Raw genomic sequence first — 27,625 nt, forward strand, 5'->3', positions numbered from 1 at the left:
AGGCCTTGTTGCATATGGGAAGGAAATCAAGCCATTTATCCCACGTAAATCATGGCTTGAAATGCAGAGTTTTTCCCCAGTGTTATACTCTTAATCAGTGATGATATTATCTACAGGCATTCATGCAATCTGAGCCACATGAACAACTGTAATTTCAGTCAAGAACAGGTGCTCAATTATTAAGCACTATATTATTCAAACAAGTATACATTATTTGCTTAATCATGGAATCATCAGTACAGGAGGTTCGGTTGGGGAACATGTGGCAAATAGTGACCACAATTCTGTTAGCTTTAGGATAGTGATGGAAAAGGATGAGTGGTGTCCCAAGGGTAAGGTGTTGGATTGGGGGAAGGCTAACTTTAGTGGGATTAGGCAGAAATTGGCAGCTCTTGATTGGGAGAGGCTGTTTGTGGGTAAATCCACATCTGACATGTGGGAGTCTTTTAAGGAACAGTTGTTAGGGCTGCAGGATAGGCATGTGCCTGTAAAAAAGAAGGATAGGAAGGGTAGGATTCGAGAACCGTGGATAACCAGGGAAATTGAGGGACTGGTCAAAAAGAAAAGAGAGGCGTACGTTAGGTCCAGGCAGCTAAAAACGGAGGGAGCTCTGGAGGAATACAAAGAAAGTAGGAAAGAACACAAACGGGGAATTAGAAGGGCAAAAAGGGGTCACGAAATGTCCTTAGCAGACAGGATTAAGGAGAATCCCAAGGCATTTTATTCATACGTTAGGAACAAAAGAGTTGTCAGAGAAAAAATCGGACCTCTCAGGGACAGAAGTGGGGAATTATGCTTGGAGCCCAAAGAAGTAGGGGAGATCCTAAATGGACACTTTGCGTCGGTATTCACAAAGCAGAGGGATGTGTTGACTGGGAGTGTCTCGGAGGGGAGTGTTGAACCGTTGGAGAAAATCTCCATTACAAGGGAGGAAGTGTTAGGTTTGTTAGAGAATATAAAGACTGACAAATCCCCAGGGCCTGATGGAATCTATCCAAGGCTGCTCAGGGAGACGAGAGATGAAATCGCTGGGCCTCTGACGCAAATCTTTGTCTCGTCACTGGACGCAGGTGAGGTCCCAGAGGATTGGAGGATAGCTAATGTGGTCCCGTTATTTAAGAAGGGTAGGAAGGATAACCCGGGAAATTATAGACCGGTGAACTTGACGTCCGTGGTGGAGAAGTTGTTGGAGAAGATTCTTAGAGATAGGATGTATGCGCATTTAGAAAGGAATAAACTCATTAACGATAGTCAGCATGGTTTTTGTGAGAGGGAGGTCATGCCTCACTAAGCTGGTGGAGGTTTTGAAGAAGTGACCAGAATGGTTGACGAGGGAAGAGCCGTGGATGTCGTCTATATGGACTTTAGTAAAGCGTTTGACAAAGTCCCTCATGGTAGGCTAGTGAAAAAGGTTGGATCTCATGGGATAAAGGGGGAGGTGGTTAGATGGGTGGAGAACTGGCTTGGTCACAGAAGACAGAGGGTGGTAGTGGAAGGGTCTTTTTCCGGCTGGAGGCCTGTGACTAGTGTTCCGTAGGGCTCTGTATTGGGACCTCTGCTATTTGTGATTTATATAAATGATCTGGAAGAAGGTGTAACTGGGGTGATCAGTAAGTTTGCGGACGACACAAAATTGGCAGGACTTGCAGATAGTGAGGAGCATTGTCAGAAGCTACAGAAGGATATAGATAGGCTGGAAATTTGGGCAAAGAAATGGCAGATGGAGTTCAATCCTGATAAATGTGAAGTGATGCATTTTGGTAGAAATAATGTAGGGAGGAGCTATACGACAAATGGCAGATTTAAAGGGTGTAGATACGCAGAGGGACATGGGTGTGCAAGTCCACAGATCCTTGAAGGTGACGTCACAGGTGGAGAAGGTGGTGAAGAAGGCATCTAGCATGCTTGCCTTTATAGGACGGGGCATAGAGTATAAAAGTTGGGGTCTGATGTTGCAGATGTATAGAACGTTGGTTCGGCGGCATTTGGAATACTGCATCCAGTTCTGGTTGCCACACTACCAGAAGGACGTGGAGGCTTTGGAGAGAGTACAGAGGAGGTTTACCAGGATGTTGCCTGGTATGGAGGGGCTTAGTTATGAGGAGAGATTGGGTAAACTGGGGTTGTTCTCCCTGGAAAGACGGAGGATGAGGGGAGACTTAATAGAGGTGTATAAAATTATGAAAGGCATAGATAGGGTGAACGGTGGGAAGCTTTTCCCCAGGTCGGTGGTGACGTTCACGAGGGGTCATAGGTTCAAGGTGAAGGGGGGAGGTTTAACACAGATATCAGAAGGACATATTTTACACAGAGGGTGGTGGGGGCCTGGAATGCGCTGCCAGGCAAGGTGGTGGAGGCGGACACACTGGGAACGTTTAAGACTTATCTAGATAGCCACATTAACGGAGTGGGAATGGAGGGATACAAAAGAATGGTCTAGTTTGGACCAGGGAGCGGCACGGGCTTGGAGGGCCGAAGGGCCTGTTCCTGTGCTGTATTCATAGAAATTATAGAAACCCTACAGCACAGAAAGAGGCCATTCGGCCCATCGAGTCTGCGCCGACCACAATCCCACCCAGGCCCTACCCCCATATCCCTACATATTTACCCACTAATCCCTCTAACCTACGCATCTCAGGACGCTAAGGGCAATTTTAGCATGGCCTATCAACCTAACCCGCACATCTTTGGACTGTGGGAGGAAACCGGAGCACCCGGAGGAAACCCACGCAGACACGAGGAGAATGTGCAAACTCCACACAGACAGTGACCCAAGCCGGGAATCGAACCTAGGTCCCTGGAGCTGTGAAGCAGCAGTGCTAACCACTGTGCTACCGTGCAATTGTTCTTTGTTCTTTGAGGTAATCCATTCCGTTGTGCCTGATTTATTTTTCCAAAGGCTCCCAACATGGACACCGGCCTATGAATTTTCAATGTTGGCTCTAATTTAATTTAATGCAGATAATCAGCTGGGACCTTTCTAAAGTTAGATTTTGAATTTACCTGAAACTTACTATCATTCTAGATGCTAATCACACATAACGTGTGGATACAAAACTGACTCAGTCAAAGATGACAGTGAAAGGGTGTGTTTCTGAATGGAGGGCTGTGACAAGTGGCGTTCCTCAGGGATCAGTGCTGGGACCTTTGCTGTTTGTAATATACATAAATGATTTGGAGGAAAATGTAACTGGTTTGATTAGTAAGTTTGCGGACGACACAAAGGTTAGTGGATTTGCGGATAGCGATGAGGACCATCAAAGGATACAGCAGGATATAGATCAGTTGGAGACTTGGGAGGAGGGATGGCAGATGGAGTTTAATCCGGACAAATGTGAGGTAATGCATTTTGGAAAGTCTAATACAGATAGGAAATATACAGTAAATGCCAGAACCCTTAAGAGTATTGATAGCAAAGGGATCTGGGTGTACAGGTACACAGGTCACTGAAAGTGGCAATGCAGGTGGAGAAGGTTGTCAAGAAGGCATACGGCATGCTTGCCTTCATCGGCTGGGGCATTGTGTTTAAAAATTAGCAAGTCATGTTGCAGCTTTATCGAACCTTAGTTAGGCCGCACTTGGAATATAGTGTTCAATGCTGTGGAGGCTTTAGAGAGGGTACAGAAAAGATTTACCAGGATGTTGCCTGGTATGGAGGGCATTAGCTATGAGGAGAGATTGGAGAAACTCGGTTTGTTCTCACTGGGGCGACGGAGGTTGAGGGGCGACCTGATAGAAGTTTACAAGATTATGAGAGGCATGGACAGAGTGGATATCAGAAGCTTTTTCCCAGGGTGGAAGAGTCAATTACTAGGGGGTACAGGTTTAAGGTGTGAGGGGCAAGGTTTAAAGGAGATGTACGAGGCAGATTTTTTTACACAGACAGTAGTGGGTGCCTGGAACTCGTTGCCGGGGAAGGTAGTGGAAGCGGATACGGTAGTGACTTTTAAGGGGCGTCTTGACAAATACATGAATAGGATGGGAATAGAGGGATAGGGTCCCCCGAAAGGTAGAGGGTTTTAGTTAAGTCGGGCAGATGGTCGGTGCAGGCTTGGAGGGCTGAAGGGCCTGTTCATGTGCTGTAATTTTCTTTGTGTGATAAAATGCTGATTTATTAACTTTGATTCTTCTGTCATTCGCATTAAATCCGTTCCCTCCGAGTCTCAATTGATCCACCATTGGGACGTCTCACATCGACTCTGCCATGGTATTCGACACCACTATGAAAGCTTCTTTGAAATTTCTTTTCCCGATGGAGAACAACTCCAGCCTCACCAATCCATCGTTAGCCATCTATAATAGAGATATGTCTGTGTCCGAGGTTGGAGAGACTGACACTCCAAGGACCTGATGTAATTGGTTCAATGGTGTTTATTTTTATTGATAGTATATTTTACTGTTATGAAGTTAAATATGTAACGTCTCCCTTGTACTCAGGTCACAGCACTCTGTCCTTCTTATCCTTGATATACAGAAGCATATAATCATTGCGGTGCCAAAGGAGGCCATTTGGCCCATCGTGTTTGCATCGCCTCTCCAAACAAGCATCACTGCATAGTACCATTCGCCTGCCTTTTCCCAGTGCCCTTTATACTGTCTCTATAAAAACAATCATCTAATGCCCCCTTAAATGCCACTTTGTTCTTTGTTTGTTGGACCTGCGTCAACCACAATTCCAGGCATTGTATTCCAAACCATAATCACTCGCAGTGTGAAAGAAAGATTTTGATCACATCACAATAACATCTTTTATAATTCACTTTAAATCTGTTACCCCACGTTCTTGATCATTTTGATGAGCGAGCGCAGTTTCACCCTATCTTCTCTGTCCAACCTCCTCATGATTTTGAACATCGCTAGCAACTGTCAGGAAAGTTCTCTGTTCTTTACACCTCCACATATGCCACCCGCACTCATGCTAAAGTTTATATAATCTTATACTTCCACAGGAAGTGGGCATGAGTGGTTTGATTTAAATTTTTTAGCTCATCTGTAATAGTTCTTGACAAGATGGTGGTGACCCCCTTCTTAAATAGTTGTGATACATGTAGTGCAGGTGCATGTAGAGTCATTTATCGAGGGGCAGTTCCAGGATTTTGACCCAGAGTTACTGAATGAACGCCCACATACTTGGAGAAGAACTTGCAGGTGTTGGTGTCCCCAGCCATCTGTGGCACTTGAATTCTTGTAGGTAAAGGGCGCAGGTGTGGACGATGCTATTGAATGAGCCTTGGTGATTTGCTGCAATGCATCTTTTAAGTGGTGCACACTGCTGCCACTGTTCATTTGTGGTGGAGGGACTTCAAGTTGAAGGTGGTGTATTTGGTACAATTTAGCGAGCTGCTTTGTTCTGGATGGTGTTGGTGTTCTTGAGTGCAGCTGTAGCTTCTCTGATGCAAACTGTGGGATGATTATGTAATGCATTTATCTATGCTTGCCTAAGCATAGATAAATGCATTACATAATCATCCCACAGTTTGCGCTCAGGATTTGTTGAGTTAGGGAGTGAGTTTATTGTTGCCGAATTCCCAGCTTTTGACCTGCTACAGCATTTGTATGGCTCCAGAGCTCAAATCTGATCGGTTTGCTGTGTGGTCGCTTAGCCCTGGCTATCACTTATTTATTCCACTGTTCGACAGGCAGATGATCCTATACTGTAGCTGCAGCAGGTTAACCATTATTTTTAATAAGGCACATTCATCGCATGAAGCAGAGTAGATCCCTAGTTTGATAGAGATAGAATTGGTTGGGACATAAGGTTGTGGGTATATACAATTGTTCTGCCACTTTTCAATCCTAAAACAATCCTCAACCAGAAATGTTTTTGACAACACCATTCAGCAGATACAGAAATGATCAAATCAGGAATGTCCTATCCCTGCCGCAGTTGGATGGCAGGTTGGTGTTCTCCTGCAAGTAGCTCACGTTCTGACTCCACAAAGTGTGTACACCACCTGCAAAGAATACATCACAAATATGATGGAATACTCTTCCCCTTCATATATGGCTACAGACACAAGTTACTAGTAGTCACCCAGTACTATTCACATGCCACTCTTATTGTCACTCAACAGGCAGCTACTGCCAGGCAGCATTTCCTCTGCTGTAGGAAATAGCTTCCAAGTATTTTTTTTTCCCTCCAAATTGTGGAATGTCAGATAATGTATCTGAGTGATACACACATTCCTGACTTGGGCATGTTGCTAAAATTATTTGGATGTTGCGTGAGCATTCTACTGGTGTGAAAGTGGGGAAAGTTTGTGGGAAGTTTGAGAGCAGTTTGCGGTCAATTAATTTTTCAAGAATCATGGGGTGCTTTTGCAACACGAGTTATGTCCCCACACCACAGTTTGTTGGAAATTGACAGAGTATAAGTAATTATCCAAACATCAGTATAATCCCACCTGATCCTGCACTAGAGTCCGAGCAGAAAGTTAAGCCTACAGCACCACAGTAAACGCATCAATCCCACAATAACCCAGCTGACTAATGGTAACCCGAAACCCACAATAAAATTTAACGGCACAGGGGTCACTGCAAACATATATGGAATCAAGTGCCTTATCCCACAGTCACCCCTCTGAACCCATGGTAAACTCTAAATTCAGATGAAGCACCTGACTCACGTTAAAACCCAAGTCCACAGTCAAACCTGACTGCACAGTACTGCAGACCTAACAGTCAAAAACTTACCAAGACATCCACCCACCACACAGAGTCCAGGAATACACAAACCTTCTAAAGCCACCGGAACTCCATTCATCCAGATAACACTACCACTCACATGTCTCTGAAAGAAAAAGTATCACTGTGACCCAACAGTAATCTTTTTCTTATGTTAAACCTTTAAATACACACAAATCCCCACAAAAAAGGAAATTTCTGCACACATTTAGAATCTCAATCAACAGTCCCCCCTGAGCAAAGAGTAATTCCTTACTCCATAGTAGCCAATTTACACTCCAATCCCACTGCAATCCAGTGAATGCCACAATGACCCAATGAATTAATATTAAAGCTACAAACTCCTCAATAGCCACCCAACCCCAGCTAACTCTATCGATTTTGCAGTAATCTGCAATAACTCCTTAAATTTTTAGCTGACCCAGTGTGATGACTGAAAACTTGGTTTCCCTATCACCTATTGGCATGCACTCTCTTTCACAGTGCTTAGGTAGTGAGTTAATGTGCTTGATGTCCCAGCAAAATGACCATATGTCAACAAAGTCGCAAAACACCTAATTCAGCCTCAGGCAGCTCTGGAGTGAAGGATGGAGTCTGTGGCTTTGTAATGGAATTCGGTAGGGAAACATACATAGAATCACGGAATGTTAACAATTAGGAAGGAAGGTTCCTGGCGCAGTGCATAAATATTGATGGCCTCAACCGGGATCTTGGGTTCATGTCACACTATCTGTAACCCCCACAACTTGCCTGGACTTGCAAAGTCTCACTGGCTGTCCTGTCTGGAGACAATGCACATCTCTTTAACCTGTGCCAATGCGCTCTCCACTCACATTGTCTGTACCTTAAGACTTGATTAGCTGTAAAGACTCGCATTCCAATCATTATTCATTATTCTGTAAATTGAGTTTGTGTCTTTATATGCCCTGTTTGCTGTGTATGAGCAGATCTCCCACTTACCTGACGAAGGAGCAGCGCTCCGAAAGCTAGTGACGTTTGCTACCAAATAAACCTGTTGGACTTTAACCTGGTGTTGTTAGACTCCTTGCAGTGCATAAAAGCCAGCTAACTGATACTACCATCTAATGCTACCCTATTGCCTCTTTCTAGGAACTAGTTTTTCTTTCACTGCATGCCTACTTCTGTGGGAAGGTAGAATTAGTATGGAGAAACCATTCAATATATGCTTCCCCACCCCCATTCCCCTGCCACCCATCTCTCTCTCTTCTCCTCTATCTATATTTCTGTCAGGCAATGCAAACACACACACACACTCATATACACTTCAACATCGATATCTACATGTGTAATTTAAATAAATTTCATATTAGATTACGTTAACTGCAGGAAATTCATTGACTTTCTTCTTCTCTGACAGATGAAAAGAATGTCACAGTCTGTCAAGCACAGGTAAGACAACTCCATTCTGCAGTGACCATTTACAAGGACTACAACCGAATTATGTTTTCCATCTGTGAGTGTAAAACCCTTTGGGTGGTCATCGTGAGTATGAATCTCTCATTGAGGTCAGAGTGAGTGTGATTAATCTGTAAGTTCACTGAAAGCAGTTGTTAAGCAGGATCTTTCTTTTGACCATCTTTTGAGCATCTCTTATTATGATCTCTATGCATGCAGTGCCATTCGTGTAGGGCGTTATTGATCATGCATTGGTCAATGTTTATACATTGAGAAATATTCCAATAGTTTGCAACAAACCTGCGGAGATTCATGCTAAACTAGAGCTTCCCTGCTTTAACGCATGCACGTGAGGTACTGGAAAGGTTTGCTTGTTGATAATTACCCTGTTCGGTCACGTTGTGAAACTTGACCTTCAGGTCCCGACGCAGATTTTGAACAAAGTGCTTCCTGTTCAGAAGTAATGACAATATCAGTAATGCACAAGACGTGCTACTTGAACCCTTTACTGCATTCATTGTGTGGGTGCTCGCATAATGAACAATGTAAATGCGAGTCAATCTGCGTGAGCGTTCAGTGTCGCTGTGATCTTTGTTTTAGTCTGTGGACCTCAGTGCAATTAGTTTCTGAGTCTGAATCCCTTGCTAAAATCTGCGTATGATTGTGAGTGCATATTCTGTTTGCACTTCGATTTGGATGAGAATTTACAAGGCAAGATCAGTAAGTTTGCAGGTGACACTAACGTAGGTGGTATTGTAGACAGTGAGAAAGGTTAGCAAAAATTGCAGCAGGATCTTGATCAGCTGGGGAAGTGGGCCGAGAACTGGCAAATGGAGTTCAATACAGATGAGTGTGAGGTGTTGCATTTTGGAAAGTCAAATCAAGGTAGGACTTTCATGGTGAATGGTAGGACCTTCGGGTGTATCGTGGAGCAGAGGGACCTTAGATTTCAGGTGCACGGTTCTCTAAAGATGGAGTCACAGGTAGTGAAGAAGGCTTTTGGCATGCTGGCCTTCATCAGTAAATATGGGGTTAAGTGTAAAGAGAAAAAGAAAGCTTCTGATAGTCAAAAAAGTCTCAATACTGCAGATAGCCTAGAAGAGAATAGAATGCACAGGGATCAAGTGAAATAAAAGAGAGGGCATGAAAAAAAATTAGCATGCAAGATTAAGGAAATCCAAAGATGTTTTACCAGTATATGAAGAGCAACATTACAGTTAAGGAAAGCAAGGGACCTATCAGGCCCCGATTCCAGGGGTGGGCAAGGCTCGGAGAACAGCATTCTCCATTGGCCTAAGATGGGATCACACAAATCTCGGGTGGACTTGCCGGTAAAATTCCTCCCTTTGTCTCGGTTTCACAAAGGAAAGGGATGATGTGCATATACTAATCCAAGAGGAGCAGTGTGAAGTATTGGATAAAATAATCATAAGGAGAGAGGAAGTGTTCGAGGATTTGGAATCCTTGAAATTGGATAAGTCAACAGGGCCGGATGGGTTGTTGCCTAGGATGTTGAATGAGGTCCTGGAGGAAATAACAGAGGATTATTTTCAAAACTTCAATAGACACTTGGGAGATACCAGAAGAATGTGAATGTGGTCTGTCATTTAAAAACGGTACGAAGGAAATGCCAAACAATTATATGCCAATTAGCCTTACTTTGGTGTTGGGCAAATAGTTAGAATGAATCCTGAGAGATCTGAAAGGCATGCACTAGTCAGGGATAGTCAGTATGCCTTTGTTAAGGGAATATCATGCATTAAAAGTTGTTTGAATTACTTGAGAAAGTGACAAGGATGAGTGTAGTGCAGAGGATGTTGTCCATATGGATTTTAGTAAGAGATTTGAGGAGGTCCCACATGGCAGACTTGTCAAAAAAGCAAATGTCCATGGGATACAGGGAAATGTAGCCAATTGGATCCAAAGTTGGCGTAGTAACAAGACACACAGTTTTATGTTCAATGGCTGCCCTTGCGAATGGAAAGCTGTTTCAACCGGTATTCCACAGGGCTCAGAGTCTGGATCCTGCATTTTGTTCCCTATATGAAGAATTTGGACATGATCTTGGGGTGGGAGGGGGTGGGGGTGAAGTGAGGGCACAATTGGGAAATTTGCAGATGTTAGAAAAATGACCATTAACTGAATGGTGTAGAGGATAGCTGTAAGTTCCAAAATGATATAGGTTATTTGGTGTAATAAGAACATAAGAACATAAGAACATAAGAAATAGGAGCAGGAGTAGGCCATCTAGCCCCTCGAGCCTGCCCCGCCATTCAATAAGATCATGGCTGATCTGACGTGGATCAGTACCACTTACCCGCCTGATCCCCATAACCCTTAATTCCCTTACCGATCAGGAATCCATCCATCCGCGCTTTAAACATATTCAGCGAGGTAGCCTCCACCACCTCAGTGGGCAGAGAATTCCAGAGATTCACCACCCTCTGGGAGAAGAAGTTCCTCCTCAACTCTGTCTTAAACCGACCCCCCTTTATTTTGAGGCTGTGTCCTCTAGTTTTAACTTCCTTACTAAGTGGAAAGAATCTCTCCGCCTCCACCCTATCCAGCCCCCGCATTATCTTATAAGTCTCCATAAGATCCCCCCTCATCCTTCTAAACTCCAACGAGTACAAACCCAATCTCCTCAGCCTCTCCTCATAATCCAAACCCCTCATCTCCGGTATCAACCTGGTGAACCTTCTCTGCACTCCCTCCAATGCCAATATATCCTTCCTCATATAAGGGGACCAATACTGCACACAGTATTCCAGCTGCGGCCTCACCAATGCCCTGTACAGGTGCATCAAGACATCCCTGCTTTTATATTCTATCCCCCTCGCAATATAGGCCAACATCCCATTTGCCTTCTTGATCACCTGTTGTACCTGCAGACTGGGCTTTTGCGTCTCATGCACAAGGACCCCCAGGTCCCTTTGCACGGTAGCATGTTTTAATTTGTTTCCATTGAGATAGTAATCCCATTTGTTATTATTTCCTCCAAAGTGTATAACCTCGCATTTCTCAACGTTATACTCCATTTGCCATATCCTCGCCCACTCACTCAGCCTGTCCAAATCTCTCTGCAGATCTTCTCCGTCCTCCACACGATTCACTTTTCCACTTATCTTTGTGTCGTCTGCAAACTTCGTTACCCTACACTCCGTCCCCTCCTCCAGATCATCTATATAAATGGTAAACAGTTGCGGCCCGAGTACCGATCCCTGCGGCACGCCACTAGTTACCTTCCTCCAACCGGAAAAACACCCATTTATTCCGACTCTTTGCTTCCTGTCGGATAGCCAGTCCCCAATCCACTTTAACACACTACCCCCAACTCCGTGTGCCCTAATCTTCTTCAGCAGCCTTTTATGGGGCACCTTATCAAACGCCTTTTGGAAATCCAAAAACACCGCATCCACCGGTTCTCCTCCATCAACCGCCCTAGTCACATCTTCATAAAAATCCAACATGTTCGTCAAGCACGACTTTCCCCTCATGAATCCATGCTGCGTCTGATTGATCGAACCATTTCTATCCAGATGCCCTGCTATCTCCTCCTTAATAATGGATTCCAGCATTTTCCCTACTACAGACGTTAAGCTGACCGGCCTATAGTTACCCGCCTTTTGTCTCCTTCCTTTTTTAAACAGCGGCGTAACATTAGCCGTTTTCCAATCAACCGGCACTACCCCAGAATGCAACGAGTTTTGATAAATAATCACTAACGCATCCACTATTACCTCTGACATTTCTTTCAATACCCTGGGATGCATTCCATCCGGACCCGGGGACTTGTCCACCTTCAGTCCCATTAGTCTACCCAGCACTGCCTCTCTGGTAACATTAATCGTATTAAGTATTTCTCCTGCTGCCAACCCTCTATCGTTAATATTTGGCAAACTATTTGTGTCCTCCACCGTGAAGACCGACACAAAAAACTTATTTAAAGACTCAGCCATATCCTCATTTCCCACTATTAACTCCCCCCTCTCGTCCTCCAAGGGTCCAACATTCACTCTAGCCACTCTATTCCTTTTTATATATTTATAAAAACTTTTACTATCATTTTTTATATTAATTGCTAGCCTAGCTTCATAGTCTATCCTTCCTTTCTTTATCGCTTTCTTAGTCTCTCTTTGTTGTTTCTTAAATTTTTCCCAATCACTTGTTTCTCCACTATTTTTGGCCACTCTGTACGCAGCTGTTTTTATTTTAATACTCTCCTTTATTTCCTTCGTTATCCACGGCTGGTTCTCCCTTTTCTTACAATCCTTGGCAGGTTAGTGCCAGATGGAGTTCAAAACTGATAAAGGTGAGGTACTGCACTTAGGGAGGTAAAAGGGAAAACACAATAAATGGGAAAATATTGAGGTGTAGATGAAGTGAGATGTCTTAGCGTGCAAGTGCACAGGTCCCTAAAAGTAGCTGTACAAATAGATCAGGTTGTAAAGAAGGAATATGGAATGTTCTGCTTCATTGCAAGAGGTTTAGGATACAGAAGTAGGGATATAATGATGGAACTGTATAAGAATCTGTTGACATCACAACTGGAGTGCTGTGTGCAGTTCTGGTCACCACATTAAAGAAAGAACGCAATTGCTTTGGAGAAAGTGTGGAGAAGATTTACTAGAATGTTGCCAGGGCTCGAGAATTGTAGCTACAAGGAGAAATTTGAGAGGATGGGACTGTTTTTCTTGGAACAGAGAAGGCTGAGGGGAGACATGATAGATGGTGTGGAAATAGATTAGACAAGTGGAACCTGTTTCCCAGGGTGAAAAAAGGGGTCATAGATTCAAGCTAAGTGGCAGAAGGATTAGAAGGGACAAAAGGTTACTATTATGCAGAGGGTGGTGGGTGTCTGGAATTCATTCCCTGACTTGGTGCTGGAGGGAGAGACCCTAAACTCATTTAAAAAGTACATGGATCTACCCCTTAAGTGCTGCATGCTGCAGCGCTATGGGCCGTGTTCAGGAAGATAGGTTTACAAAGGGCAGCTGGGTGTCTTTGGGTCAGCATGGGCATGATGGGCCAAATGGACCCCTTCTGTGCTGTATCATTTCTATGTTTCTATAGTATTATTTTAAATTCAGTCTCTTGGTTCTTGTCTTCTCCTCAAGAAGAAATACATTCCTGGTATCCAACCTATTAAATCCCCTTACAAACATGAATGTTTTGATAAACTTCCCTTCCTCTTAAATCATATAGGAGAAGATCCAATTCCCTATCATAATAATATGCAAATTAGGAGCAGCTGAAGGCCATTCTGCCCTTTGTGCCTGATACGTTATATTAAAATTGTTGGATGATTCCATTGTTGTCACAACTCTTCTTGCATTATTACCCACTATACTTATTGACTCCCTTGTCTATCAAGAAGCTATCTGAATTTGCCCTAAACGTATCCAATTATAATGTCTCGGCTGCTCTCCTGGAATGTGAATTTTTCACACTCTTATCTCTCTGAGGGAAAAAAAACAACAATCCCTCAACACGGTCTTCAATGATATTCCCGGTTCTACTCTTTCCTAAAAGTGGAAACGTCCTTTCAGCGGACATCATGTAAATGTGCCTTGGGATCGTGTATGTTTCAATAAGGTTACACATCATTCTCCGAAATTTCAATGGATACAGCCGCAAGCTATCCAGTTTTTCCTTATTGGACCAATCGCTCGTGCCAGGAATCTGTCCACATGAACCGTTCGGTTGAACTGCTTCAAATATAATCATCCACTTACATGAAGAAGGAAACCATAATTCTGCACAGCACTATGGATGTGGTCTCACCATTACACGATAAAAATGTAGCAAAACAGCCATACACTTATATTTTGTTTCCCTTGACAAACACAAGAGCACTCAATGTGCCTTCCTACTCACCTACTATGCCTGTAAATGAGCATTTCTGTGTTTCAGTTCCTAAATTCCTTACTACCGCAGAGTACTGCAATCTTTCACAGATTTTTTTCTTGCCAATGTGGCATTCACATTTTCCCGCAGTTTGGCAATCTCCATCCCTATCCCATTAACTTAGTCAATGGAAAGCACTTTAGAACTCCTTATGTCCTCTTTGTAACTCGCTTTCCAACGGATATTTGCATCATCAGCAAATTTATAAATCATACGTTCAGTCCCCTCATCCAGGTCATTGATATGAACATTAAAGAGTTAAGGCTCCAGCACTGACAACTGTGGAACTCGACTTGTTATATCATACCTATCCAGAAATGGCCCATGTTATGCAGTCCCTCTTCGTCGTGGTATCTAAGCAATGCTCTATCATTGCCAATATGTTACCTCGTATATCATGAGCTCTGATTTTGTGTCACAACAGTTTATGTCGCACCTTGTTAATTTATTCTGATAATCTAAGTATACCACATCCATAGGCGCAAAATTGCTCAACATTTCTTCATAAAGTATTCACCCCAGAGACGATTCAAGTGAAACTTTGCTGCTCCTAACGCATTTCATTGTTCCTAATCAGGAGACAAAAACCGCACAACTTATACACCAAGGCTCATGGAATCTGCAGTAAATATTTCCTACTTCTTTCCCACACGCCTTGCAATAACAGCAAACATTAATGTTACATTGTGTGCATGTGTGTGCGTCTGTGGGGCTGTGTGTATCTGAGTGCGTGTGTGTGAGTATGTGTGTGCATGGGCTTTTATGCGTGCGTGTTTGTCTTTGTGTACATGTGCGTACGTGGGTTCTTTTGTTTGTGTGTTTATTTGTGTGTCACCGCCAATCAGTGTGGATATATGCATCTTATTTCATATTCATCTGTTTCTAATCGTCCTTGAGACTGAACAAAATCATATTTTCTCCTCAACACTCCAGCTGCTCCAGCGATTGCGTTCGATAGCTTTGCTTACTGCCTTTCCCATTTCCAGCGTTCACTGTTTTTGTTTTACTTTTCCATTATGTCAGACTCTGCTTTGGAGGTGACTCAATATGTTGTCAGCTCGCTGAACAATGTATAGAATGTTAACGTGGGAACCAAGAACATGAAGTACTCAGAAAGCGCTGCTCCAGTTGCCGGACATCATTCATTGTGTACATCCATTCAGTGTAATCGTCCCCATTCTGCTATCAGGCTACAAATTTCACCTACCGAATTGGGCTAATCAAAAGGGAAGATAGGCCATCCCTCTGTGGTGGTGGAGAGGAACTCCAGTAGTCAGCCATATCTTCTGATAGACAATGTGATTTCGAAGGCAGCTGGCAAACTGAGATTCTGAATTTAGATCTCTTCAGAGCAATTCCAAATGATTGTTCAACCTGCGAGATTATATTCTGGCTATCGGCATTCTGATTTGAATTTCCCAAACACAATGGTTTCCTCCTTTCTTCCAGGTCTCCAAAATGCTCTCCCATAAAGAAAAACGAAGGAGCTTCCCTCTAACCGCGACTGTGACAGGTATGTGAGAACAGGACCAGGGTTCCAACAGGACACAGCACTGTCAAAAAGTTCCATTACAAACAGAATCTTAATCTTTACTTTACACACTGAAGTTTTGGAATGGAAGTTTGAAACAACTTTAGATGCTGAGAAACACTTTCTTGGGGTGCTAACAGGCTTTGTGATAATGGGAATATTGGTGCTATGTTGTGAAGACTGTGTTAATGAAACTTGGGTGATGATAACGACATTAGGAGGAGTGTGGAAATTTACATGTTATGTAGTTTGTGGGTTTGTAAAGGGCATTTAGTTGCGTGCAGTTTGAAGTGCCACTGTGATTTTGTGGCTTTAAAGGGTTTGGGGCAGGCGCAGATTGTTCGTGTATGTGCGTGTGTGTGCGCTGTGCTTTGTGTGTGTAGTTTTCTGGAACTGTTATATTGTTTCCTGCTGTGTGCAGTTGGATTGTGGGAATGTAAGGTTTTCTTTGGGTGTGGGGGAGGATTGTGGGGGCCTGAAGATGTTTTTGGGAATGTGAAAGCGGTGTCTTGGAATGAAGATGGAGAATGGATGTAACATATTTTTGGGGGTGCGTGAATATTCTTTTTCTGGGGTGAACGAGGTTTGTGGATGGAAATGAAGTTTTTGTGGGTGAACGGGCTTCATAGAACCATAGAACCCCTACAGTGCAGAAAGAGGCCATTCGGCCCATCGAGTCTGCACCGACAACAATCCCACCCAGGCCCTATCTCATATCCCTACATATTTACCTGCTAATCCCTCTAACTCTCATAGTTACCTGCTAATCCCTCGAATCTACGCATCCTGGGACACTAAGGGGCAATTTAGCTTGGCCAATCAACCTAACCCACACATCTTTGGACTGTGGGAGGAAACGGGAGCACGCGGAGGAAACCCACGCAGACACGGGGAGAATGTGCAAACTCCACACAGACAGTGCGGAGTTTAACTTGTTTTATGAGGACTGCAAACTGGTTTCCATATGTTGAGAAAATGTGCGAAGATAAATGAATGGGCGTGCTGTATGTTGGCGATTTCTGTTGACTGTGATAGGAATGAACATATATTTGTGGCTGCGAATGTTACGGTTTTGCAGTCTGAGTGTCTTCTGGGGACATGCAACTTATGTGGGTGGAGCTTAAATGATTTGGGGTATTCAGATTAATTGAGGCTACCTATTTGGAGAATGAAAAACAGTGGGCGATGAAGCGTGAAGTAGACTTTGGGAGTTTAACACTGTATGCTTTAGATGCAGCGTTTGTGAGTTTTCATTGCTTTGGATATGGCAATGTGTGAACACAAAAGAGAGTGTGAAGATACCGGAGCGATTTGAAAGGGTAAAGTGTGGTTTCCGGTATTCGTGTGATGTAAATGAATTTGGGAATTTTGAATGTTACTGCTGGTAATCATGTGTGTTAATTTGGTTAGCAATATGAGATGTGTGTTGTGGAGTTTAGATATGTAAGTGATTTGACAGGAGTATGCATATGCTTTGAGCGAGTATATTATGAGTTCTGCAGTGGATGAGTGGTGGATAAGGGAAAGTGCTATATATGTTTTGTGCGTTTGGAATATTTGACGTGTTCATGAAAACGTTGCTGTGCGTGAATCTCTTTGTGGCTTATGATTTGTGGTGGCGTTGAACAGTATAGATGGGTGCTTTGGAAAGTGTTAAGTGTTTTTCAGAGAAATTGGGATGTGTGGAGATGGGAGCTCTAACTGTGCTTGGACATTTAATCATTTTTAATGATTAGATGTTGATCACGAAGGATTGGCCCACTCAAGGACAGGGGAGGGAATCTATAGGTTGATTGGCCATGCTAAAAATTGCCCCTTAAAGTCCTGCGATGCGTAGGTTAGAGGGATTAGCAGGTAAATATGTAGGGGTATGGGGGTAGGGCCTGGGTGGGATTGTGGTTGGTGCAGACTCGATGGGCCAAATGGCCTCTTTCTGCACTGTAGGGTTTCTATGATTCTATGAAATGGGCGAGGTATTAAATGAGTACTTTGTGTCAGTATTCACCAAAGAGAAGGACTTGGTGAATGATGAGTCTGGAGAAGGGTGTGAGATAGTTTGAGTCATGTTGAGATCAAAAAGGAGATGGTATTGGGAGTCTTAAAAAACATTAAGAGATAAATCTCCAGGGCGAGATGGGATATACCCCAGAATACTGAGAGAGTCAAGGGAGGAAGTTGCTGGGGCCTTGAGAGAAATCTTTGTATCCTCACCGGCTACAGAGGAGGTTCCAGATTGGAGAATAGCCAATATTGTTCCCATGTTTAAGAAGGGTTAGCAAGGATAATCCAGGTAATTACAGGCTGATGAGCTTTACATCAGTGGTAGGGAAATTATTGGAGAGGATTCTTCGAGATGGGATTAACTCCCGCTTGGAAATAAATGGACCTATTAGCGAGAGGCAACATGGTTTTGTGAAGGGGAGGTCATGTCTCACTAACTTGATTGAGTTTTTTGAGGAAGTGATGAAGATGGTTGATGAGGGTAAGGTAGTGGATGTTGTCTACCTGGATTTCAGTACGGCCTTTGACAAGTCATGGCAGACTGGTACAGAAGGTGAAGTCACATGGGATGAAAAGTGAGCTGGCACGATAGATACAGAACTGGCTCGGTCATAGAAGACAAAGGGTAGCAATGAAAGGGTGCATTTCTGAATGGAGGGCTGTGACTAGTAGTGTTCCTCAGGGATCAGTGCTGGGACCTTTACTGTTTGTAATATAAATGATTTGGTGGAAAATGTAACTGGTTTGATTAGTAAGTTTGCGGGTGACACAAAGGTTGGTGATATTGTGGATAGCGATGAGGACTGGAGGACACAGCAGAATATAGATCGGTTGGAGACTTGGGTGGAGAGATGGCAGATGGAGTTTAATCCGGACAAATGTGAGACAATGTATTTTGGAAGGTCTAATACAGATGGGAAATATAAGTAAATGGCAGAACCCTTAAGAGTATTGATAGGCAGGGGGATCTGGGTGTACAAGTAAACAGGCCACTAAAAGTGGCGATAAAGGTGGAGAAGGTAGTCAAGAAAGCACACGGCATGCTTGCCTTCATCGGCCGGGGCATTGAGTTTAAAAATTAGCAAGTTATGTTGCAACTTCACAGAACTTTAGTTAGGTTGCACTTGGAATATAGTGTTCAATTCTGGTCGCCACACGACCAGAAGAACGTGTAGGCTTTGGAGAGGGTACAGAAAAGAGCTACCAGGATGTTGCCTGGTATGGAGGGCATTAGCTATGACAAGAGGTTGGAGAAACATGGTTTATTCTCACTGCAATGACGGAGGTTGTGAGCGACTTGATGGAAATCTACAAGAATGATGGGCATGGAGAGAGTGGATCGTCAGAAGCTTTTTCCCAGGGTGAAAGAGTCAATTATTAATGGGCATAGGTTTAAGGTGCGAGGACCAAGGTTTAAAGGAGATGTACGAGGCAAGTTTTTTACTCAGAGGGTGGTGGGTGCCTGGAACTCACTGCCCAGGGAGCTAGTGGAAGCAGATATGATAGTGACTTTCAAGGGGCGTCTTGACAAATACATGAATAGAATGGGAATAGAGGGATGTGGTCCCTGGAAGGGTCTGGGGTTTTAGTTCAGTTGGGCAGCATGGTCGGTGCAGGCCTGGAGGCTGAAGGGCCTGTTCCTGTGCTGTAATTTTCTTTGTTCTTTATTCTTTGTTAAGTATTTCAGGGAGTTTGGATCTCTGAATGCATTTGGTAGTTTTGAATTGCTTTGGTGTTGATCATTAAGGTTGTGTATTTTGGGATTTTTGCTGGCTGAATGTTTTTGTGTTGAATGTTATAGGTATTGCGTGGTGAAGATGCAATGAGGGAGCTTTCTGCAATGCAGTGATTGCTATGTTATAGCTTCCGTTCTGTCGGAACAATGTACCATAGAAGGAAACTACTGCCATCACCATCAGGATGTGTGTGAATTATTAGGCTGTACCGACTCATAAATGGAGTGTGCAAGTGTTAACTGATCTTCCAGGATTGTGAGGATGACCAGAGAATCATCGCAGCCACAGGATCAAGATTTGAACTGAAATCTTCAAGGAGATTGGGCGAGATACTAAATGAATACTTTGCCTTAGTATTCACCAAAGAAAAGGCCTTGGTGGATGAGGAGTCTAGGGTAGGGTGGGTCGATATTCTGGGTCATCTCGATATCAAAAAGGAGTTGTTGGGCATCTTAAAAAGAATTAAAGTAGATAAGTCCCCAGGGCCTAATGGGATCTACCCCAGAATACTGAGGGAGGCATGGGAGGAAATTGCTGGGGCCTTGACAGAAATCTTTGTATCCTCACTGGCTACAGGTGAAGTCATGATGTGGAGATGCCGGCGTTGGACTGGGGTAAGCACAGTAAGAAGTCTCACAACACCAGGTTAAAGTCCAACAGGTTTATTTGGTAGCAAATACCATAAGCTTTCCATAAGACCATAAGACCATAAGACATAGGAGCGGAAGTAAGGCCATTCGGCCCATCGAGTCCACTCCACCATTCAATCATGGTTGATTTCAACTCCATTTACCCGCTCTCTCCCCATAGCCCTTAATTCCTCGAGAAATCAAGAATTTATCAATTTCTGTCTTGAAGACGCTCAACGTCTCGGCCTCCACAGCCCTCTGTGGCAATGAATTCCACAGACCCACCACTCTCTGGCTGAAGAAATTTCTCCTCATCTCTGTTCTAAAGTGACTCCCTTTTATTCTAAGGCTGTGCCCCCGCGTCCTAGTCTCCCCTGTTAATGGAAACAACTTCCCTACGTCCATCCTATCTAAGCCGTTCATTATCTTGTAAGTTTCTATCAGATCTCCCCTCAACCTCCTAAACTCCAATGAATATAATCCCACGATCCTCAGACGTTCATCGTATGTCAGGCCTACCATTCCTGGGATCATCCGTGTGAATCTCCGCTGGACCCGCTCCAGTGCCAGTATGTCCTTCCTGAGGTGTGGGGCCCAAAATTGCTCACAGTACTCCAAATGGGGCCTAACCAGTGCTTTATAAAGCCTCAGAAGTACATCCCTGCTTTTGTATTCCAAGCCTCTTGAGATAAATGACAACATTACATTTGCTTTCTTAATTACGGACTCAACCTGCAAGTTTACCTTTAGAGAATCCTGGACTAGGACTCCCAAGTCCCTTTGCACTTTAGCATTATGAATTTTGTCACCGTTTAGAAAATAGTCCATGCCTCTATTCTTTTTTCCAAAGTGTACGACCTCGCACTTGCCCACGTTGAATTTCATCAGCCACTTCTTGGACCACTCTCCTAAACTGTCTAAATCTTTCTGCAGCCTCCCCACCTCCTCAATACTACCTGCCCCTCCACCTATCTTTGTATCATCGGCAAACTTGGCCAGAATGCTCCCAGTCCCGTCATCTAGATCGTTAATATATAAAGAGAACAGCTGTGGCCCCAACACTGAACCCTGCGGGACACCACTTGTCACCGGTTGCCATTCTGAGAAAGAACCTTTTATCCCAACTCTCTGCCTTCTGTCTGACAGCCAATCGTCAATCCATGTTAGTACCTTGCCTCGAATACCATGGGCCCTTATTTTACTCAGCAGTCTCCCGTGAGGCACCTTGTCAAAGGCCTTTTGGAAGTCAAGATAGATAACATCCATTGGCTCTCCTTGGTCTAACCTATTTGTTATCTCTTCAAAGAACTCTAACAGGTTTGTCAGGCACGACCTCCCCTTACTAAATCCATGCTGACTTGTCTTAATCCGACCCTGCACTTCCAAGAATTTAGAAATCTCATCCTTAACGATGGATTCTAGAATTTTGCCAACAACTGAGGTTAGGCTAATTGGCCTATAATTTTCCATCTTTTTTCTTGTTCCCTTCTTGAACAGTGGGGTTACAACAGCGATTTTCCAATCCTCTGGGACTTTCCCTGACTCCAGTGACTTTTGAAAGATCATAACTAACGCCTCCACTATTTCTTCAGCTATCTCCTTTAGAACTCTAGGATGTAGCCCATCTGGGCCCGGAGATTTATCAATTTTCAGACCTTTTAGTTTCTCTAGCACTTTCTCCTTTGTGATGAAGTGGATAAGGTCCACTCCATCTCCTTATCCACTCCATCTCCTTCGTCAGATGGAGTGGATAAGGTCCATCTGACGAAGGAGCAGTGCTCCGAAAGCTTATGGCATTTGCTACCAAATAAACCTGTTGGACTTTAACCTGGTGTTGTGAGACTTCTTACTGTACAGGTGAAGTTCCAGAGGACTGGAGAATAGCCAATGTTTTTCCACTGTTGAAGAAGGGCAGCAGGGATAATCCAGGAAATTATAGGCTGGTAAACCTTACGTCAGTGGTAAGGAAATTATTGGAACAGATTCTTCCTGAATCTATGCAGAGTTTGCACATTCTCCCTGTGTCTGCGTGGGTTTCCTCCGGGTGCTCCGGTTTCCTCCCACAGTCCAAAAATGTGTGTGGGTTAGGTTGATTGGCCATGCTAAATTGCCCCTTAGTGTCCCGGGATGCGTAGGTTAGAGGGATTAGCGGGTAAATATGTAGGGATACTGGGATAGGACCTGGGTGGGATTGTTGTCGGTGCAGACTCGATGGGTCGAATGGCCTCTTTCTGCACTGTAGGGTTTCTATGGAATTCTTAGGGACAGGATTTACTCACATTTGGAAACAATTGGACTTATTAGTGATAGACAGCATGGTTTTGTGAAGTGGGAGTCGTGCCTCACTAACTTCATCAAGTTTTTTGAGGAAGTCACTTCCTCAAAAGATGATAGATGGGGGAAAGGCAGTGAATGTTGTATACATGGACTTTGACAAGGTACCTCATGGTAGACTGGGACAAAAGCTGAAGTCACACGGGATCAGAGGAGAGCAGGGAAGATGGATACAGAACTGGCTTGGGTATAGAGTAGCAGTGGTGGGTTACTTTTCTGAATGGAAGCCTGTGACTAGCGGTATTCCATAGGGATCAGTTCTGGGACCTTTGTTGTTCGTAGTATATATTAAATGATTTGGAGGAAAATGTAGCTGGTTTGATTAGTAAATTCGCAGATGACACAAAAATTGGTGGAGTTGCGGATAGTGAAGAGGATTGTCAGAGGATACAGCAAGATATAGATCGTTTGGAGTTTTGGGCGGAGAAATGGCAGATGGAGTTTAATCCAGACAAGTGTGAGGTAATGCATTTTGAAAGGTCCAAAGCATGTAGAAATTATACAATAAATGGTGGAACCCTTCACAGTATTGACAGGCAGAGAGATCTGGGCGTACATGTCCATCGATCACTGAAAGTGGCAACGCAGGTGGATAAGGTAGTCAAAAAGGCATACGGCATACTTACCTTAATCGGTCGAGTATAAAAATTGGCAGGTCATGTTGCAGCTGTACAGAACCTTACTTGGGCCTCATTTGGAATATTGTGTATAATTCTGGTCACCACACTACCAGAAGGATGTGGATGCTTTGCAGAGGGTACAGAAGAGGTATTAGCTATGAGGAAAGTTTGGATAAACTCAGTTTGTTCTCACTAACGAAGAAGGTTGAGAGGCGACCTGATAGAGGTTTACAAGATTATGAGTGGCACGGGCAGAGTGGATAGTCAGGTGCTCTTTCCTAGAGTAGAAAAGTTAAGTACTAGGGGACATAGGTTTAAGGTGTGTGGGGAGAAGTTTAGCGGAGATGTGCGAGGCAAGTTTTTTACAGAGGGAGGAATGTCTGGAATGCTGTGCCTGGGGATGTACAATAGTGACATTTAAGGGGCATGTAGACGAATACATGAATAGGATGGAAAGGATACGAACTCCGTAAGTGCATAAGGTACGGCACGGTAGCACAGTGGTTAGCACTGCTGCTTCACAGCTCCAGGGTCCCAGGTTCGATTCCCAGCTCGGGTCACTGTCTGTGTGGAGTTTGCACATTCTCCTCGTGTCTGCGTGGGTTTCCTCCGGGTGCTCCGGTTTCCTCCCACAGTCCAAAGATATGCAGGTTAGGTTGATTGGCCAGGTTAAAAAAAAAAAATTGCCCCTTAGAGTCCTGGGATGTGTAGGTTAGAGGGATTAGCGGGTAAAATATGTGGGGGTAGGGCCTGGGTGGGATTGTGGTCTGTGCAGACTCGATGGGCCGAATGGCCTCCTTCTGCACTGTAGGGTTTCTATGATGATTCTATGATGATTTCTAGGTTTTAGTTTAGGCAGGCATCATGATCGTTACAGGCTTGGAGGGCAAAGGGCCTGTCCCTGTACTGTACTGTTCTCTGTTCTTTGAGATAGGAAAAGGGGGATCAGTTAGCTGTGCAGTTCAGTCCCCCCCATCTCATCGATTTTAGTTTCCCTTTACTTTTCGTAGACATGACCACCGATGCTGTTGTATGGGATACTATCGGTAATTGTCCTATTGACAGGTTCACTGTGCATTCAGGTCCCTTCTGTATCATTGCAGAAATCCAAGAGACAGAATTTGGAGATGATAGTCCGGACGCTGCATGCTGCAGTGGGTCAGAGGGGATAGATCGTCCCGCGACTGAGCATTCTTTACTGGGTATAGAGAACGAGACTCTGCATGAAGGAAGTAGGTGAGGAGATTTCACAATACCAGTTTCCATGTTCACTATCGAATGATCATTCCACATTATGTTAGCTGGCCTGCTTAACATGGAAAGAGTGTATAAGTATGAAGTATTGTCTCTGCCGCACCTGCACAATTTCGTGCCGAGAGAAGCACACCAGCAACATTCAACTGTGCTTCTTTGCTGCATATAGTAATGATCCTCCCAAAATGTCCAGGCACCTTAAGAAGATGACCAACACATCGGTAATAATGTAGCAGTCATTGTACACTCATTATCTTGACACACACATTCTTCTAACTGCCCAGCGATGTTTTGCCTTGTTATCCTGAGGACAGTCAGGCACTGGTTTTCTGACCCATCATCACATCCTTTCTAAAGTCTGTGCCCAGAAGTGGATGCAATATTACATTTGAGACCATAAGAAAGAAGGACCATAAGAAACCCTGGCAGAATGTGGGGGTAGGGCCTGGGTGGGATTGTGGTCGGTGCAGACTCGATGGGCCGAATGGCCTCCTTCTGCACTGTAAGGTTTCTATGACTTTCTATGATTTAATCCTTAAGAGTATTGATAGGCAGAGGGATCTGGGTGTACAGGTACACAGGTCACTGAAAGTGGCAACACAGGTGGAGAAGGCAGTCAAGAAGGCATACGGCATCCTTGCCTTCATCGGCAGGGGCATTAATTACGAGGGGGCATAGGTTTAAAGTGCCGGGGCAAGGTTTAAAGGAGATGTACGAGGTACGTTTTTTACCCAGAGGGTGGTGGGTGCCTGGAACTCGCTGTCGGGGAAGGGAGTGGAAGCAGATACGATAGTGACTTTTAAGGGGTATCTGGACAAATGCATGAATAGGATGGAAATAGAGGGATATGGTCCCCGGAAGGATAGGGGGTTTTAGTTCAGACAGGCAACATGTTCGGTGGAGGCTTGAAGGGCCTGTTCCTGTGCTGTAATTTTTGTTCTTTGTTGTTCTTTGAAACAGAAATAAGAATTAGGCCACTGAGCCCGACAAAATGTCTCACCATTCAATTATATCATGCTTATCTTCTCCCTCAGTGCCATTTCCCGTATGATCTCAAATCTGTTCTTCTGTGCTGTAACAATCCTAAGGTTTTATCATTCTACCAAAAATATTATCAATCACTGCCTTGACTGACCTCCATAACACTCATCGCTAGAGAATTCCAGACATTTGCCACGCTCTGTGACATGAAATTCCTTCCCATCTTTGTTCAAAGTTGTCTACCCCTTATTTTGAGACCGCTCTCATGTTTGTAGACCCGCGAGCATGGAAATTATTTCTGCATCTATCATGCCAAGCACTATAGGACATGTTTAAATATGATCAACTCTGATTATTCTGAACATGAGCAAATATTGGTCAGGTCACTCAAACACTCATCAGTGGACAATCAATCCAGCTTAGGCATCCTTATAGAGAACATTCATTGCTCGCGCAATCTGAGAAGAATGTCCTCATTGAGCTAATGAGAGCAAAGCAGTATGCAATGTTGCAAGTGCAGTCTCAGCAAAGCACTGTACAATTGCAGCAAGACATCTGTACACGGTGGCACGGCTGCCTCAAAGCGCCAGGGACCCAGGTTCGATTCACGACTTGGGTCACTCTCTGTGTATAGCTTGCACATTCTCCCCATGTCTGCGTGGGTTTCCTCTGGACGCTTCGGTTTCCTCCCACAATCCAAAGATGTGCAGGTTAGGTGGATTGGCTATGCTAAATTGCCCCTTAATGTCAGGGGGACTAGCTAAGGTAAATGCATGGGGTCATGAGGATAGGGCTTGCGTGGGATTGTGGTCAGTGCAGACTCGATGGGCCGAATGGCCTCCTGAACTGTAGGATTCTATTCTACACCTGCGCAATGTCTTGCAGCATATTGGGTAATGTCCCTACCTCTGAGTCAAAACCTTCATGTTCCACGACAAGTCCTGATTAGGTTAGATTGATTGGCCATGCTAAAAATTGCCCTTAGTGTCCTGAGATGCGTAGGTTAGAGGGATTAGCGGGTAAATATGTAGGGATATGGGGGTAGGGTCGGTGCAGACCCGATGGGCCGAATGGCCTCTTTCTGTACTGTAGGGTATCAATGATTCTATGATGGGCCAAGGAAGTTGATTTTATAAGAAAGTCATCATGTTGAGTATCAACATGCAAAAACTCCTTCCAACACGCTACTGACATTAAGAGCGGGAGAGACTCATGCGCAGCCATGCTTGATGTAGAGTGCCACCTCTGAATTTAAAATTATGTGGCAACACTCTAGCTAGCTGATCCAGGAAAATTACAGCATGGAATAAGATGAAGTATTGCCTTATGAAGAGACAACTGCAGCAACAACAGTTGTCCTTGAGTCATCCTGTAAAAAGCCAATATATCATTTGCTTTTGTAATTGTGTGCTGCAAATAGATGCTAACTTTCAGTGATCTATGAGCAAGTTCACCATTTGGACGTTACATTTTCCGATCATGCACCATGTAAAAAGATCAGGAATATTCCTTTTTTTTCATACTAGACTGGAAAATGCTGCATATTTTTGTGTTATATTCCACCTTCCATGTTATGACCGATTTTACTTGGTGCTTCTAAATTCCCTTGAATCCTTTATGCATCCTCCTCCCAATTTACGTGGGTCTTGCGCAATGACACTCATAACAGCCTGCTAATCTGTGAATTACCTGTTTATTTCCACTCGTTCTTTCTGTCCGATAACCAATTCAGCATATACCGGTATAGAGGAACATAGGAACACTGGAACATAGGAGATGGTCATTCTGCCCGCAGAGCCTGCTTCACACTTCAACGTGATCAGGGATTAGAACATAGAAAAAAATACAGCACAAACAGACCCTTCGGCTCACAAGTTGCGCTGGTCATGTCCCTACCTACCTAGGCTTATATATAGGCTTACCTATAACCCTCAATCCTATTAAGTCTCATGTACTCATCCAGAAGTCTCTTAAAAGACCCTATTGAGTTTGCCTCCCCCACCACTGACGGCAGCCGATTCCACTCACCCACCACCCTCTGAGCGAAAAACTTACCCCTGACATCTCCTCTGTACCTACTCCCCAGCACCTTAAACCTGTGTCCTCTCGTAGCAGCCATTTCAGCCCTGGGAAAAAGCCTCCGAGAATCCACCCGATCTATACCTCTCAACATCTTGTACACCTCTATCAGGTCACCTCTCATCCTTCGTCTCTCCAAGGAGAAAAGACCGAGCTCCCTCAACTTATCCTCATAAGGCATGCCAACCAATCCAGGCAACATCCTTGTAAATCTTCTCTGCACCCTTTCAATCATTTCCACATCCCTCCTGTAATGAGGCGACCAGAACTGAGCACAGTAGTCCAAGTGGGGTCCGACGAGGGTCTTATAAAGCTGCATTATTATCCCTGGACTCCGAAACTCAATCCCTCGATTGATGAAGGCCAGCACACCCTACGCCTTCTTAACCACCTCCTCTACCTGCGAGGCCGATTTAAGAGTCCTATGGTCCCGGACCCCAAGGTCCTTCTGAT

General features: G+C 44.1%; 1 protein-coding gene across 5 annotated transcripts in view; it reads left to right on the forward strand.

Annotated features, from left to right (window-relative positions):
- The window catches only part of LOC144497120 (protein phosphatase 1 regulatory subunit 1C-like), a 92,413-nt gene that overhangs the window by 32,579 nt on the left and 32,209 nt on the right, over nt 1-27,625 (forward strand). For 2 of the 5 annotated variants that reach the window (XM_078217912.1, XM_078217911.1), the window contains exons 3-5: nt 8,063-8,094; nt 15,457-15,520; nt 23,962-24,094. In XM_078217912.1, the coding sequence (XP_078074038.1) occupies nt 8,063-8,094; nt 15,457-15,520; nt 23,962-24,094 (229 nt within the window). The remainder of the gene's footprint in view (nt 1-8,062; nt 8,095-15,456; nt 15,521-23,961; nt 24,095-27,625) is intronic. The other 3 variants (XM_078217910.1, XM_078217909.1, XM_078217913.1) reach the window with 2 other exon arrangements.

Source organism: Mustelus asterias, chromosome 8 (assembly GCF_964213995.1).
Source record: "Mustelus asterias chromosome 8, sMusAst1.hap1.1, whole genome shotgun sequence".
NCBI classification, from domain to species: Eukaryota; Metazoa; Chordata; class Chondrichthyes; order Carcharhiniformes; family Triakidae; genus Mustelus; species Mustelus asterias.